The sequence below is a fragment of the Paramisgurnus dabryanus genome, chromosome 19 (assembly GCF_030506205.2).
Source record: "Paramisgurnus dabryanus chromosome 19, PD_genome_1.1, whole genome shotgun sequence".
NCBI lineage: Eukaryota > Metazoa > Chordata > Actinopteri > Cypriniformes > Cobitidae > Paramisgurnus > Paramisgurnus dabryanus.
Window position 1 is genome coordinate 34,953,166 of NC_133355.1, and position 16,466 is coordinate 34,969,631.

Below are 16,466 nucleotides of genomic sequence, written 5' to 3' on the forward strand. Positions count from 1 at the left end.
CCCACAAGCGTGGGTGATTCCTTTTTTTAATCTCAAATGAAGTGGAAAGGATGGTGAATTTGCCAAAGACTTATCTTTTAAAAGTTACAACAAGGAATCCTTTATATTGAATATTTTAGTTGCTGTTTATAATGTACACCAGAAAATAACATGAAACATAAGCTTATATTATTAAAATACCAATAGTTTCGTATTTCACTTCTTTTAATTTTTATATTTTTTTAAACAATATAACATATTTCTGCATATTAACGAGTTTTACTTGTTATAAAAACTATTTATTGGAACTAAAGGTTGGATTAAATATGAAAAAGCATGTGATCGTTGTCATCAGTGAGGTGATCAATTATGAAGAGCTGTGTCGTCTGCTCTTGAAACGGTCTCGCTGTACCTTAAAACCACATGACTTCAGCGCTAGCTCAAGTCGGACAAAATTTCTAACCGGCATGCACTTCTTCAGCTCGGCCACCGATCGTTCTGCACAGCCCCGCGTGAAGTCAAACACACCTAAATACTTCACGTTACTCTGTACAGAGCCCCACCTCTAAAGAATCTTTAGTCTTTAACAATTGGCTCTTTTTACTGGAAGGCGGGACTTTCTTTGCTGAAGCAGCCGGACCCACTATTTGTAGTCAAGTCTTTATACCACATTGACGAAACACAACATTATTATTAAATAACGACAGCGTTATTGGATTTAAAATTGCAAAACATTATCACTGATGTCCTCACCTGACGTGTTTGCCATGAATGAGAGCGAGCAGGCAAAGGTTCACCATATTCCACGAGGTGCTGTTGTCATAGTGCATCAAGTTCAGCGCCATAGCCACGTGTGAATGACAATTGTCACAACAAAGGTTGTGCTGAAGGAAAGAGAAGCATCACAAAATAAATAGTAGTTCATTCACATACACACTGGACTGTGGAAATGAAAACCAATGTAGAAACACACACATTACCATTCTCTGTTTATACTCTTCTGAGGCATTGTGAACTGCCGTATCCCAGGCGTTTGATCCGCTAGCATATACTTTACTTGCGTCCAACATCCAATACCTGAACAAAAAGGCATTACTGAAATATGTAAAAAGTATGCGTATAATAAAATGTATTATGAAAGTTCTTAACATTACAGAAAATTATAGGCTTATCATTTTCATTATAAACTCATAACTCTTTCCTCGCCATTGACAAGTTATCTCAATTAAAAGAAAAAAACATTTGCATAAAAAAGTGTTTATGAAGAATTTTTATGGTAATCTGCAAAAACCGGGATTATCCATTAGATGGCGCACTTAACCTTATTTATGAAAAAAACCCGAAGCCAAAAGAGTATTTACTAATTTTAAACTCTATGTATGCTTTGACAATCGTTTTAAATCTGATCTCTAACAAAATTCCTTCACAAAAATGCAATTATTTCATCCTTTTGCTAAAAAATACCCATATTTAAGAGTTTATTAGCAGAGAAAAAAGCAGAGCGGAGTGCCTGCAACCCCTTCAGTTGTTACTTATTCACGATACAGCACTTGCCTCAAGTACCTTATTGCTTTTATAAAATGGTTACCACATAATATTAAAGTAAAAAAAATATTAGTGCAACTTTCATGAAGTTAAATCAATAAAAAGCATTCCTTCCGCTAGAAAAAATTGTCCCTGACCATGAACAAAAATGTGTTCCAATGTTTAATATGCATGAAAGCTCAAATAAAAACAACAAATGGATACGTGTGGTTGCTAAGGGTGTTGCTAAGGGCACAGTGATAAACGTCTCGGTTACTATCGTAACCTCGGTTCCCTGAGAGACGGGAACAAGACATTGCGTCCGCTGACGCTATGGGGTTAACTCCTCCCACTTCACCAAAACTGAAATCTTATTGAACAACGCCATTGCAGGGCACTGGCCAATCGTCGCTGACCGCGGGAAAGCGGGAGCCTATAAAAGGCAGTGTAAGAGCGACGAACATCAGAAACTCGACTGAACGAATATGGCTGGCAAGCCGCAAGCTGGGCGCGTAACGCAATGTCTTGTTCCCGTCTCTCAGGGAACCGAGGTTACGATAGTAACCGAGACGTTCCCTATCGAGAGCGGTCTCTCGACATTGCGTCCGCTGACGCTATGGGAACATTGTACAACCACGCCGAGCGAGGGGTAAAGCCACCCCTGCAACGCAATGTTGTCTAGAACACAACCAAAAAAAACCCTGACACGCGGCGCCCATATCATAGGGGGGCGTGTCCGGCCAATAGGATGTGGATATTCCTGAGGTATGAAATTTGCATATCCAAACCTAAGAAACGTGAATACTCATCACTGCACCGCTACGGGGCAAGTAGACAAGTAATTTGAGTGAATACACGCAGTAATAGTAGCACGCACCGCTTTGCCGGGCAACATAAAGCAAAATTGATAGAAGTAATGGGGTTATGTCTCAACACGGAGTTAACAGCCGCAGCGGTAACGCCGTTAAACCCACAACCTCTTTAGTAAAGACGACCTGATGGAGTGCAGCGTTCTAAGAGAGTAACACAAGCACACATACATACAGGTAGCTGCTTAGAAGCCAAGACGACCTGAGAGAAACCAGGGTGCTATAACTTAGAGGCATAAGAATGTTCAGTACTCACCGACAGAACTTTTGCGGCTAGTGAATGCATATTGATCAAGTAAAACCTCGCGAAGGTGTTATGTGAAGCCCAACCAGCCGCGCGACACACATCCTGCACAGTAGTACCCTGAAACCAAGCCCATGATGAGGAAATAGCCCTCGTAGAGTGTGCCCTGATGTTAAAAGGGGGCTCCAATCCGCCACTCTCATAAGCTAGCGTTATAGCATCCACTAACCAGTGAGAGAGCCGCTGTTTAGACACCGCTCTGCCTTTAGTAGCGCCACCGAAGCACACGAAGAGTTGGTCCGATGCTCTAAAGTCAGCAGTACGGCTCACATATGCCCTCAAGGCTCTGACAGGGCAAATAGCCTCCTGGTTAGATGCGTTCTGAGATGTTGCAGGCGCTGCAGATAACGCAGATAGGGAAACTACCTGATCGCGAAAGGGAGTAGAAAGAGATTTAGGTATAAATCCAATCTTGGGTCTCAAGACGACATTACAGTCTCCCGGGCCGAAGCGTAAGCAGTCCTCGTTGACAGAAAACGCTTGTAAATCCCCAACGCGTTTCGTAGTAGCCAGGGCGAGAAGAAGAGCCGTTTTAAGAGACAGGTCTTTAATAGAGCAAGACTCCAGTGGTTCGAACGGCGGTCGTGAAAGTGCACTAAGCACTACGTCTATATCCCAAGGCGGCACTGAAGGGGTGCGAGGGGGTTTTAGTCTTCTCGCTCCTCTCAGGAATCGGACAACAAGTGCGTGTCTTCCTATCGAGTGCCTTTCCAAGGGGGGGCGTATCGCCGCAATAGCCGCCACGTAGACTTTAAGCGTCGACGGCGAGCTGCCGGCGTCCATCCTATGCTGTAAGAAAAGCAAAATGTCCGACACCGGGCAGTTTAACGGGTCGATGCCGTTGCCATGACACCATTTTAGAAACACATTCCACTTAAGATTGTACAAGCGCCTCGTAGACGGCGCTCGCGCCTCAGTCAGCGTGTTATCCACCCGATGCGAGAGATCGCTAAGGTTATCTAACGTTATGTTCCTCTCACCTGCCATGCGCATAGGTTCCACAGCCCTGGGTTGGGGTGCCATACTGAACCTTCCACCTGAGTCAGTAAGTCCCTCCTTAAGGGAATCTGCAATGGAGGGTTTAATAACATCTCTCTCAGGTTCGGATACCATGGCTGGTTCGGCCAGTCTGGTGCGACTAGAATTACCGTGGCTCTCTCCTCCCTGATTTTGCATAACACCAAGGGTATGAGTTTTTTCGGAGGGTAAGCATACAGTCTGGTTTCCGGCCAGCGCGATGTCAACGCGTCCCCTTGTAGCGGGGAGTGAGTGAGCGAGAAAAACAGCGGGCAGTGCGTGTTCTCGCTGGTCGCGAACAGGTCTATCGACGCCCTCCCAAACTGGCTCCATATCAGCTGAACCGAGTCGGGATGGAGCCTCCACTCTCCGCTGGGGAGGCTGTTCCTCGATAACATATCCGCTCCTCTGTTCAGAATGCCCAGGATATGTGCTGCTCTGATGGAGAGTAAATGACGGTCCGCCCATAGAAGAAGGCTGGCCGCCTGCGAGAATAGGGCTTTTGAATGAATACCTCCCTGGCGATTTATATATGAAACCACCGTCGTGTTGTCCGTCCGTACTAGAACATGTTGACGCTCGAGTTGCGGACGAAATGTCTTGAGCGCTAACATTACCGCTCTCATTTCCAGACGGTTTATGTGCCAAACGCTCACTGGATCCGGCCACACACCGGACGCCGGTGTGCTCATGCATACCGCTCCCCAGCCAGACCTCGACGCATCCGTGGTGACAGCTATACGAGAGGCTACCTGTCCTAGTGGGGCTCCGATACTGTACAGGGTCGGGTCGCGCTACGGACTTAGCGCGCTGATACAGCTGTGTGTTATCTGAATCCGCAAAAACGCTGAAGCCCACATATTCATCAGGACTTGATCTTTCAGCCATATTTGTAACGGCCGCATGTGAAGCAAGCCTAAGTGACAAACTGGAGCGGCTGATGCCATCAGACCCAGCAGCCTTTGAAACTCTCTGAGGAGGACAAACCGGCCGGTTCTGAAACGGCGAATGTACAGCGTTAATGTTTCTACACGTTGTTGCGAGAGATGAGCGCGCATCGATGTAGAATCCAACAGAACTCCCAGGTAAGAAATTGATTGACTCGGTATGAGTTTGCTTTTCTGTACATTGACTCTGAGTCCTAACGCTTCCAAGTGGGGCATCAATGCTTCTACGTGACTGATTAATAGATCGCGAGATTGAGCTAAAATCAGCCAGTCGTCCAGATAGTTCATAATGCGCATCCCGCTTGCTCTGAGGGGGGAAAGAGCCGCATCCATGCATTTCGTGAACGTGCGCGGGGCTAAAGCTAGCCCGAACGGTAGGACGGAATATTGATAAGCTGCGCCCTCGAACGCAAATCTCAGAAAACACCTGTGACGGGGGGATATCTGAATATGGTAGTAAGCGTCCTGTAGATCGATCAACGCAAACCAGTCCCCAGGGCGCACTTGCGCTAGGATCTGTTTCACGGTTATCATTTTGAATACACGTTTGCGTAGCGCACGATTGATAGGTCTTAAGTCCAGAATTGGTCTCATCCCGCGGTCTTTCTTGGGCACTACAAAGTACCGGCTGTAAAATCCGATGTTTAACTCGCCGTGAGGGACACGCTCTATCGCTCCTGTCGCGAGCAGGTTTTGTATCTCCCGTCTCAGGTGTTGTTAATGACGGTACCACACCATTGCAACGGGGCGGTCTGCGTCTGAACTGTAGAGAATAGCCGTTCTCTATGATGCTTAGTACCCAATCTGATACACCTGGAATCGCCTTCCAAGCTTCTAGAAATTGGCATAGCGGGCGAAGCTGACCGTGCATTAACGTTTGCGACATGTTTTCTACAAATGAGCCTGGCCCTTGCGGAGCTAGAAATGTCAGCGGCGGGGCGGCACGTAGAAGCTGATTCTCGTTCAACGGCTCGGTGGCGGCGTCCGAGTTTAACTGATAAGCACTTTGTACATTTCTCAACCTCGCGCTGCTTGACGGCAGGGCCTCGGTCGCTATATGATGGCGGTGAGGAGGAAAAAGCTCTTTTTGTGGTGATGTTTGTGTTTTTATTACATTTACACACACAACAGTATTCATTACAGTATTTACAACGGTATTTGAGCAATGAATGTCGCCCACAGGAACAGAGGGGGGCAGAGGAACCCGGCGTGTAGACGCCTGCCCCCTCACGAGCGATCTCCTCCTCTCGCCCTCTCCATCAGGAAGAAGGCTTGCGAGCCTGATGCTGTCCGCCGCGGCGTCGAGGGCTCCTGCCCCGACCGTGACCTCCTCGGGGCTGCCAGTTCTTAGGGCGCACAACTGGCTCCTGACGTGGTGGTGCGGAGAAACCAGCTGATCTTGGAGGGCGTTGTGCTGACCGCGGGGCTGAAGAAGAGCGCGATCTAGTCACCTCATGCTGAGAGGAGCGTCTGGGAAGCAGCTGACTCATAGCGCGTGAGCGCTTTTGTGCCTCTGAAAAACGCTCGACGACTGACTCCACGGTGTCACCGCAGAGGCCGGCGGGAGTAATCGGAGCATTCAGCAACGCTTTACCCTCGTTGTCCTTCAGCTCAGCCAGGGTGAGCCATAGGTGGCGATGAAGGACGACCATGAAGCCCATAGCTTTTCCGATAGCCTGGGCAGAGAGCTTCGTTGCCATGAGAGCAAAATCCGTGGCGGCACGTAGGTTGCGTACCGTCTCAGCGTCGACATCATCATCCAGCGACTTCAGAATCTTCGCCTGGAAGACTTGTAAAACGGCCATAGCGTGTAGCGCCGCCGCCGCCTCACCAGATGATGCATAAGCCTTGTCCGCCAGATGGGCTGTCATACGGCACGGCTTTGACGGCAGACCGCGTTCAGCGCCGAGTGACGCGGAGGAAGGGCAGAGGTGTGCCGCGATGTTCTCTTCCACGGGGGGAATGCGCACGTACCCGTGGGCTTCCCCGCCGTCTACCTGCGAGAACATACCGGGTGCATGGACGCGCGCCGATTGGGGTACAGACCATGTCTTGGAGACCTGATCGTGAACATCAGGGAAGAAAGGCGTCTTCCTCCTCGGAGCGGCCTGCTGGCGGCCTGATTGGAGGAACCATGAATCCAGTTTGCTTCGTCGGGCGAAGTCCAGCTGAGGTCCAGCTCCTTTGCCGCCATCTCCATAATTCTGGACATCTCTGACTGTAAATCCACGTGAGACGGGCGCTCCCGCTCCGCCTCAGCCCAGCTGGTCGATGCAGAAAGAGACATGTTGTCTTCTTCGTCCTCAATACCAAACGAGACAGCCACATCCGAAGCAGAAGGGGGGCGGAAAACATCCGGGTGGAACTCCACTGGAGAGCGCTTAGGTTCCGAAGAGCGGGCGCCACCAGAGGAGCTCCCGCCGTCGTTACCATCCTGGCGGGGAGCAAGGGAAGAATCAGAGGGGGGGACCCGCCTGCGACCCAGAGGTGGCAGCGGGTTGCTCCCCAGCGAGACCTTGAGCCACGGCTCTCCTATTCCTGAGCACGCGTGCTGGGAGGTCGGCGCAGTGCTCGCACGAAGAATCCGCGAGAGCCGCCTCGGCGTGCGCCAATCCCAGACAGGCGATGCAGTGCTCGTGGGGTCCCGCGCAGAGAATGCAGATCATTGACATGCTAGTTGACTTGCTAGTTGATTTCATCTGGAGTGAAGAAGAGAATTCTGATGTTCGTCGCTCTTACACTGCCTTTTATAGGCTCCCGCTTTCCCGCGGTCAGCGACGATTGGCCAGTGCCCTGCAATGGCGTTGTTCAATAAGATTTCAGTTTTGGTGAAGTGGGAGGAGTTAACCCCATAGCGTCAGCGGACGCAATGTCGAGAGACCGCTCTCGATAGGGAACAGAACCGTTAGGTGAAGCAGTCATAGCAGTGTTTTATCGTGAATAAAGAACACCTATCGACCAATCAGAATCAAGAATTGGAACTAACTGTTTTATAAAACCTAAGGATACAATGTTAAAATTTGTAACAGAAAATAGTGGTTGTCATCTTGTCACTTTCTTGGTATAGAAAACACGTTTTACCGAAATTAGTCAAAATAGACTTATTGTGTTTTGGAACCAAACTCTTCATATATTTTTAGAAGAACATTTTTCTGGAAGGCATTTTGTAAAACTTTTGTAAAAATCACAAAAAAAATGCTGGCAGGCAACTTTTCAAAAAATGGCTGGCAGGGAATGAGTTAATGAAAGATATTTAGGATATTCAGGATGTTAAAACAAATGTTTTTAAACTCACTTTGTTGGTCTTCCAAAAGCCATGTTGTCCTCCTGCAAAAACAGGAAGTTAAACTTAGACTTTAAAGACATCAGACGACTTACACATTTTAGCAAATATACTTGAAGTGGTGGCCAAAAGGTTAAACCACAGACTGTAAAAAATATGGACGTAGTGTCCATGATGTGACCCACTGGTTTGTGAAGAGCTTTTTTGGAGCCAATAGTTGGCAGAGCCTGCTGTCGCCATCTTGGCATCACATCACCATGCATCACTCGCAAGCACCCCCGCCTATCTCAACGGTAATGACAGCAGTGACTGTTCACCAGTCACTTAAGTGGCCACGCCCTAAATTATGCAGAACTGTAAGGCTTAAATAACAAAAAAAAGATGTCATTAAGGGCAAAATGAGCTATACAGACCTAAAACATTTTTTGTACCAGGCTTTAAACATATTATTTTCTGCTGTAAAGTTGGGCATTTTAACATCCCTTTTGGAGCCAGCCTCAAGCGGCCAATCAATGAATTGCAGTTAAAGTCACTTCCATATTGGCTTCATCAGAGAGTTCGGAAGGTTGCCTCTCGGGTTAAACACAATTATTTGGCAAATGTACAATTTGTGACCCTTCTTAAATAGATGCAGAAATTGTGACTCAAAACATTATTCCTGACGAGTTACAAACAACGTTTTTGTGCCTATGAAGCCCCCCAGACAAATGATGTGTACACAGTAAATGATGCTGAGAATTGAAAAATGAGAAAATGATGGAGTTTGTTTTATTGCTTCCCTTGCCAAGTGTGTTCCAACATTCTGAGACACAACAGCACAAATACCTACACAGTCTCCATTTGAAGGCTTCTGCCATTCAGACTAAACAGAAGTAAGGGATGCTCATTTCTAATTTTATTAGTCCAGACAGCACCATAGATACAAGACTCTGAGGCCCAGTTTACCTGGTATTAAGATGCATTTTAGTCGATTGGATCACAAGTGGATGAGAGTGACACATTCCTATTCACACCTTTTATTTTAACCTGTCTCTTTAGTCCACTTTCGACGGCTTCTGTCCTGATTACTTGAGGTGATGGTCTGTGGATGAGCCGTTAAAGCACGAGCGGGAGAAATTCCGGGTTTAAATTGACGTTAGTGAACATGCTGCACAGAGTTTTATACATATATATGTAAGAGCTTTCTTAGATATTTCAGAGTAATTGATGAAATAAGTTTGCGCAACTTTCAGATGTTTGCAAAATGAAACAAAAATGAAAGAGGCAGAGAGCACCCGCTTTAGTTTTATCATTGAAAGGCTAAAGATCGAGCCGAACACTGTGGATCTTAATACCAAGTGTAAAACATCCTTTCTGTCTCAAGATATCCTGGTATCATCAGCTATAAAAATGATAAGATTGTATTTATGTAGATGCTCTAGATCCAGAAATTTTGAAATCCCTATCCCGTAAAAACATTTTTTAAAGAATCATAAAATTTTTTGAATAACCTGACACCACACACTGTCCCGCTCGTTTCACATGCAAGACCATCTTTAGTTCTGTCTGCCACAATCAAAGTTAAGTGCACTAGACTGCGATGTGCTTCAATGTGTGCTGGTCCGTGTCAAAGCAGGTCAAATAACCATCTCTTTTTACTGGCTCTGTTTTACTTAAGACGTTTCCCTTTGCTCCTGTCATGTGTGTGTCTGAGAGGGATCTGTTTAAAAGATATTCTCCAAACTTAAACACTGTATTATAGTTTGAACAGCTTATCCTCTTGAAATTTATAAACAAGCCTCTATATCTGCCACATGGTTTTATTTAATATCACATGTATTATGGGATAGATCTATTCTAAAGGTCAACTCTGGGATAATGTCAGTTATTTTTAACAAGAAGACCCTCAAATGAAATGGTTAAGAACATGGCCATTAAAACCACAGACAACACACACATGGAGGCGTAACACTTTTATCACACGTCCCATTACAAGTAAGAAACCTCCTCTGCTCAGCACCTTTGTGCACAGGTATAGATTGTCCTTTTGGAAATAACGGGACGTGTCTATGCAAGGTCAGCAGGAGGCCTATTGAACTTTCTAGTGATTTCCAGTGGGAATTAAATTTAATGAATGGAATTTATAGGAATCTTATAGGACTTTAGAGCGCTTTATCTAGAGGAACAATCTTCTCTACCATCAGATACACAGCACTTCCACATCAGCATGTGATTGTATTAATACAATCATATTTGGCCATGTTGACAGTATTCTCATATCAGAAATTTGGGTGTAAATGTCGTACCAAGAAAGTGTTTAGCCAATATGTGCACATCTTACTTGCTATCATTCAAGACTGTTAGTGGATGTCACAGTGCCTCACTGTTGCCTCGCAAGAAGATCCCAGTTTAAGCCAGGAGGTCTTTCGGTGTGTGGGGTTTGCATGTTCTCCATAGCCCTTTTCACACAGAGATTACAGAAAATGGGTCCAGGATTTGTCCTGGATGGTTTGATTTTTGGTTCATTCACACTGCCAAATGATTTTCCGTAATCTGTGCATGTATTCACACTCATACTGTAAAGATCCTGTAAACACATGTAACATATTTTTACAAAGTGCCTGAAGTTTGCTAATTATATCTGATTTCTGCACTTTAGATTATGGCAAGATCATAAGAAGCAGTGTTGGGTAACTTACTCAAAAAAAGTAATTAATTACTTGTTACTAATTACATACTCAACCATGTAATTTGATTACTGTACAAATTAACCTCTCCAAAAAGTATTTTATTACTTATTAATAATTACTTTCTAAATCCTATTTAGTACATGATACAAAGATAGGTTTGAACCGGCTTGAATAAAACATGTAAAAGTGCATTCATTTTGCTGGTCACACTTTTTAAGGTCCAATTCTCATTATTTACTAACTATTAACTACTCCTAATTTCTGATTATCATTATAGTTGTTGGTATAGACCAACTTCGAGTAGACGTCACAGTTACGTCACCTCAAGCTGCACGCGCAATGTGGTTGCAGAAAAACAGTGGAAATGAATTAGACACGAGTGAAACGAGCAAGATAACTCACTAAAAAATGTCCTGTTGTGCTGTTAAGTGTCAGAATAGGAATGCCAAAAAAGATGACCTTCATTTTTATAGAAAACCATTGTCGAAGACACCATTTGAAGATAAATGTAGGTGTTTATGTTTGCAATAAGCCCTTAAACGGACAGACTGGAGCGATGAAATTATCTGGAAATCTTTTAATAATTAGAATAGAAATTAAGTAGAGAAGATGTCCGGTGTTCTGTCGAAGTCTGTTCCCTCTATGTGTTTCTTATAGCGTTTTTATCACGTTATGTTTATAATTTATTTAGAACAAATGTTTTGTTTTGTACTGAAAAAGTATATAATATCAAAACATTTTTATATTTTATAATTGTTTTCGTTTTCTATCATTTCTTTTTATTTCCTTATATCTTAGCTTATGTCTTCTTCCTGTTTGTTCTAAAATTATTGTGTTTACATACTTAATAAATATATAAATATAGCCCCCCCACACACACATGATGTAAAGTGTTATTAATATATAAACAGTTCTTTTTAATTTGTGTGTATACTTTTATAATAGTTTTAGAACAAACACGTAGGCTATAAATATAAGGAAGAAATAATAGAAAACAAGAAAATTATGAAATATTTAATAAACGTTATTATATTGAATACATGATAGTATTGCTTTTATATGTATTTTAGCGATTCAGACTGTAAAATTATTGATTTGGCAAAAAAGAACAATACATATACATTACATACATGCATATCAGTAGCCAAGCCATTTAAACTTTTTATTTATCTAAAAAATAAACGTAACGTGATTAAAACACTATAAGAAACATTGCACTAAAGGGAAATATAGGGGAATCAGACTTTAACAGAACACCGGATCCACAAAAATCACGGTTTAATGCTAAAACAGTTCTCACAGCTACTGCGGAGAAATCACTTTCTGCAACCAGTTAGGCTCCGTCCACAAAAAAACGTCATCTCTGTTTTCGTGCAAACATACTATATGTATTGGTAGGAATTGGGTGAGATTAAAGATGTAGAATAAGGCATTAATATGTGCTTTTTAAGTATTCATAAATATCTCAATAATATTAATAGTAATGTTAAAGGGCGATTTATAGTCGTGCGTAGGTCCTACGGCGTAGCCGCGACGGCGTAGGTTCCGCGTCGGTTTTCATTTATACTTTTGCGTCGTCCTCCGCGTCGACGTGCAAACACACGCAAAACCGCTGGTTGCCAGTATCCACGCGTGTAACCACAGTAGCAGCGCGACCGTCAGAGAAGAAGAAGCTTGGCAAGTTAACCCACAAACGAAGAAGAAAGAGCAACTTGTTGTGTATAATTTGAGAAGACCAGCAATGATGGAAGTAAATAAACAGTGACTTATGTTGCAGTTTCCGTTAAATCACTCCTCAACTTGGCTCATCTTTGTTTTCACAGTCTCAAACGGAAATACATATGATGTAGTTTTTTTTACCTGACGGGAGGGGTTATTGTAGACTAATCAACGCGCTTGCGGTCCGCGTAGAGCCGACGCGCTGTTAGAAATTGTGTGAGGTGCGCGTCAGACTACGGTGTAGGACTTACGCACGACTATAAATCGCCCTTAATGCTAATAAACAACCAGTTAATAGTGGGAATTGTAAACTACACTAGTAAGTGTTACCATTATTCTTATTAACTTAGCAAAGGATTTACACTGTGTTCCAAATTATTATGCACATGCCATTTTTCTTTATTTTTCCTATAAAGTCAGTAAAGGGCGATTTATAGTCGTGCGTAGGTTCTACGCTGTAGCTCCTGTGCGTAGCTCTGCGCAGCCTGACGCGCACCTCGCAAAAATTTTAACAGCGCGTCAGATCTACGCGGACCGCAAGCGCTGTGATTGGTCCACCAGAACCCCTCCCGTCAGGTAAAAAAAAACTGCGTCATACGTATTTCCGTTTGCACGGGGAAAACAAAGATGAGCCAAGTTGAGGAGTGATTGAACTCAAACTGCATCAAAAGTCGCTGTTTATTTACTTCCAACATTGCTGGTCTTCTCAAATTATACACAACAAGTTGCTGTTTCTTCTTCGTTTGTGGGTTAACTTGCTAAGCTTCTTCATTGCCGGTCGTGCTGCTACTGTGGTTACACGCGTGGATACTGCCTACCAGCGGTCAAGCGTGTGTTTGCACGTCGACGTGGACAACGACGCAAAAGTATAAATGAAAACCGACACGGAACCTACGCTGGCGCTGCTACACCGTAGGACCTACGCACGACTATATGGCCGGACTTACCATTGGGCTTGATTGGGCTTGAGCCCAGGGGCCCCGGCCATGTCAGTCATCTTGATGCTGAATATGACGCGCTGAGTTTACCGCTTTTGAAAACCATAGATGCTAGTATAATAGCGAATACGCGAAATGGGAGTCATGAATGAGCTTTACAGATAATGAGAAAGAGCAACGCGAAAATGAAGCGCTCAGTATGAAAAAGATTACTAGAGTAGGCTATGGTCTTGTAACTCTGTTTTTTCTTGTTTGTTTGTAATCTAACGTAATACGCCGTTATACGCAATTTACCCATTAATGGTCAAGGATTTCCGTATACCCTTTTAAAAAGCGTGAAAATACTCAACAGTGTGTGACAAACCTTTGACACTTTCATTCATAAATTGACATCTAAATCACTCACCATTCGCATGCTCCACTTGCTACTTTGGCAGGTTTAACCTCATATACAGTCGGCTATTTGGTATTTGGTGCATTTGACTTCATGCGGCACTGCGCGATCCGATCATATGAAATCAAATTATCACAGCGCAAAAGTGACTGTAAAGCAGACGGGTGTATTCAACAAAAGCCAAAAGAATGACATCAGAGTACCGCGAGAGCGATTCGAGAAATCACACAGAGAAGTCCGCTTTCTAATTGCTCTCGCGGTACTTTGACATCACCAAGCGGTCTGCGTAGCGCCAAATGAAATCCAATCTGCTCGCAGTCTGCAGCTCACACGACACTAACCAAACAGTCCCTGTGGAGAAATAAACGAGTGAAGCAGAGCTACGAAACATAACAAAATCCGGAGAGTTAACAACGCACATGATTATATCAACATTTAAATCATCAGTCCAGTTTATTACTTCATCTGGAGGTGAGGATTCACTAAATTATGGCCATGTTGATGTCCTGATGGTTTTTGATATAATCCACTAGCTAGCCTAACTTTCCTGTATTTATTGTGATTCACAGTACAGAAAGATTTGACTAAAGGCTTTTTTTTAAGGAAAATATAAGGAAAAGGCAGCAATAAAAAGCCACCGTTAAGAAGCAAACATGTATGTAAACCTGCTGGTGTCTCTGGAATCCCAAGAACCCCTTTAATACAGGATACTTTAGTGCATAAAGCTATATATTTACCCATCTCCCAAACCAAAACATGCAAAAATGAAACATTGGCTATGAGCTAAGAATACAAGACTATTTTCGCACAGTTTTATTCATTCACATGCCATAAAACACTGAATAGTAGAGATAATTGTCATTCTGGATTGTTGGTGAACAGTCACTATATTCAAACAAGACTGTAACATTAGGGAGAGGGAATATTGGGAAGTAAGATGATAGGTCCCTTTAGAGTCCCTGAGGGTGTCAAAAGGACATCTAGAAGATTATGTACAGTTCTTAAAATATGGTGTCGTCACAATGGGATTTAAAGGTAATCATGTCTTCTGAAATAAATGTAATTTCATGGAGGATAATACGCCATCCCATGCTGCCAAAAGCATCAATGACTATTTTAATGCATATGGGCATAAAATAAGAAAGAAATTAAGATGTGACCACCATGATCCTATGACTTCAGTCCTATTAATCATCATCAGCAATAGAAAGGCTGCTAATTTTACTTCCATGACTGAAAGAAAATAAATTTTAAAGAGAACCAAAGGTTTAATACAAAAAATAACAATTTCAATACAAATAAAATTTTGTGTTTTACATCACTCTTAAACTGGTGGTCTTCTTCCTCCGCTTAGTTTATCAGTTTACAAATTGCGCTAGCCAAATAGGGAATTGGCATGATGATGAGATGAGACGTACGCTTTAGACCTATCTTTAAAATAGGGCCCTCAGTGTCAAAGCGCTGAGCCATAACGTCTGGTTGCGATGACATGAGCGTCCTCACTACAGCACGTCAGTTATGGCATTGTTTCTGCCTCTTGTCCACACAGAACGCTTTCTGTGTATGTTACGGCAATGTTACTAGGTCCTCTTTACTGGAGCAATATCAGAACATTTACCAGACATGTTTTTGTTCACACAGAAGCCTCAGAGGCAACATTTCAAGGCAGGAAGGCATCAAGGCATGTTTGAATCCAATGTTTGCTTTACTTCCTGTCTCCTGAGATACTTTCATCAACTTGTCCCACTATTCTGTGCATGTCAGGTTAAATAATGTCCAAGAAAGCAGCTGGATTACAAATTTAGTGTAAATAAAGTTATAATTTACACCTTTTGATGTGAGAAATCAGTGAGAAATTAGTATGCAGTTTTCAAATATAGGATTAGTTAATCACAAGGCGCTCTCTGTTTAAATTTCAAACGGAATTCCATTACGCTGCCTATAAAGGCTAGCCTAGAAATCTAGACGCACCCTAGCGGCCGCAAAATATATTTGCTGCCAGGGTTTAGTCTAGGCACTCACAATACACTTAACCGGTCCAAAAACCAAAATTTGGTCAGGCCAATCACATCGTGTGTAGCGTCTGTGGGGCGGGCTTAACATGATGACGACAGAGCTGCAACGGTTCCTACTTGAAAACAGAGAATGGCTGCTGCTGCTGGCGAACAGCTATCTTTTGAAGCGGCTTTGGTCGCGACTCTGGAGGACTTAGACTTATGTTTTTCTTTGAGAGAAGAGCAAATAAACCCTACTGAAGTCCTTTTTAAGCAAGAAAGATGTGTTTGGAGTTTTGTCGACTGGTTACGGTAACTACGTCACCTTCTTCGTTGCTCTGATCCGTCATAGCGCTATCCTATTGCGTGCAGAGGCATTTTGAGGGACAACCTTATATCCCGCCCCTTGCATTGAGCCGTTTGTGTGAAGAGTTGCCAGACCTTACATCTTGATGTAGGTCTGGCTAACCAGGCTATATAAAGGCTGTCTGAAGGCGTTTCCCGGAGCTGCCTTCATGCCCCCAAGTCAGCTGCCTTAGGTTTTAGACGTGCCAGTAATAAAAATGCCAGCACAAACTGCATAAAACAAGGCTAAGTTGTTCCTTGCTGCAATTAAAATGTCTTTTTAATAATGATATCCTTGAAATATGTTTTTGTTTTAAAGTGTAATAATGGTTAACTTTTATGCTTATGTCTGAAGATCCCTGGATTCAATCTCTAAAAATGTTTTCTGTCATAGAGGTTACTTGTAGTTAACTGACAGACTCAAAAAACAACAACAAAAAAAACAAATGTAGACAGTACTTCAGGCTCCAGTAGTAAAATGTCT

General features: G+C 43.4%; 1 protein-coding gene across 1 annotated transcript in view; it reads right to left on the reverse strand.

Moving 5' to 3' along the window:
• tmem222b (transmembrane protein 222b) overlaps positions 1 to 16,466 on the reverse strand; it is a 29,570-nt gene that overhangs the window by 7,389 nt on the left and 5,715 nt on the right. Inside the window, exons 3-5 of the mRNA XM_065290820.2 lie at positions 7,936 to 7,967; positions 960 to 1,056; positions 733 to 863 (exon numbers count right to left, since the gene is read on the reverse strand). Coding sequence (XP_065146892.1) covers positions 733 to 863; positions 960 to 1,056; positions 7,936 to 7,967 — 260 coding nt within the window. The remainder of the gene's footprint in view (positions 1 to 732; positions 864 to 959; positions 1,057 to 7,935; positions 7,968 to 16,466) is intronic.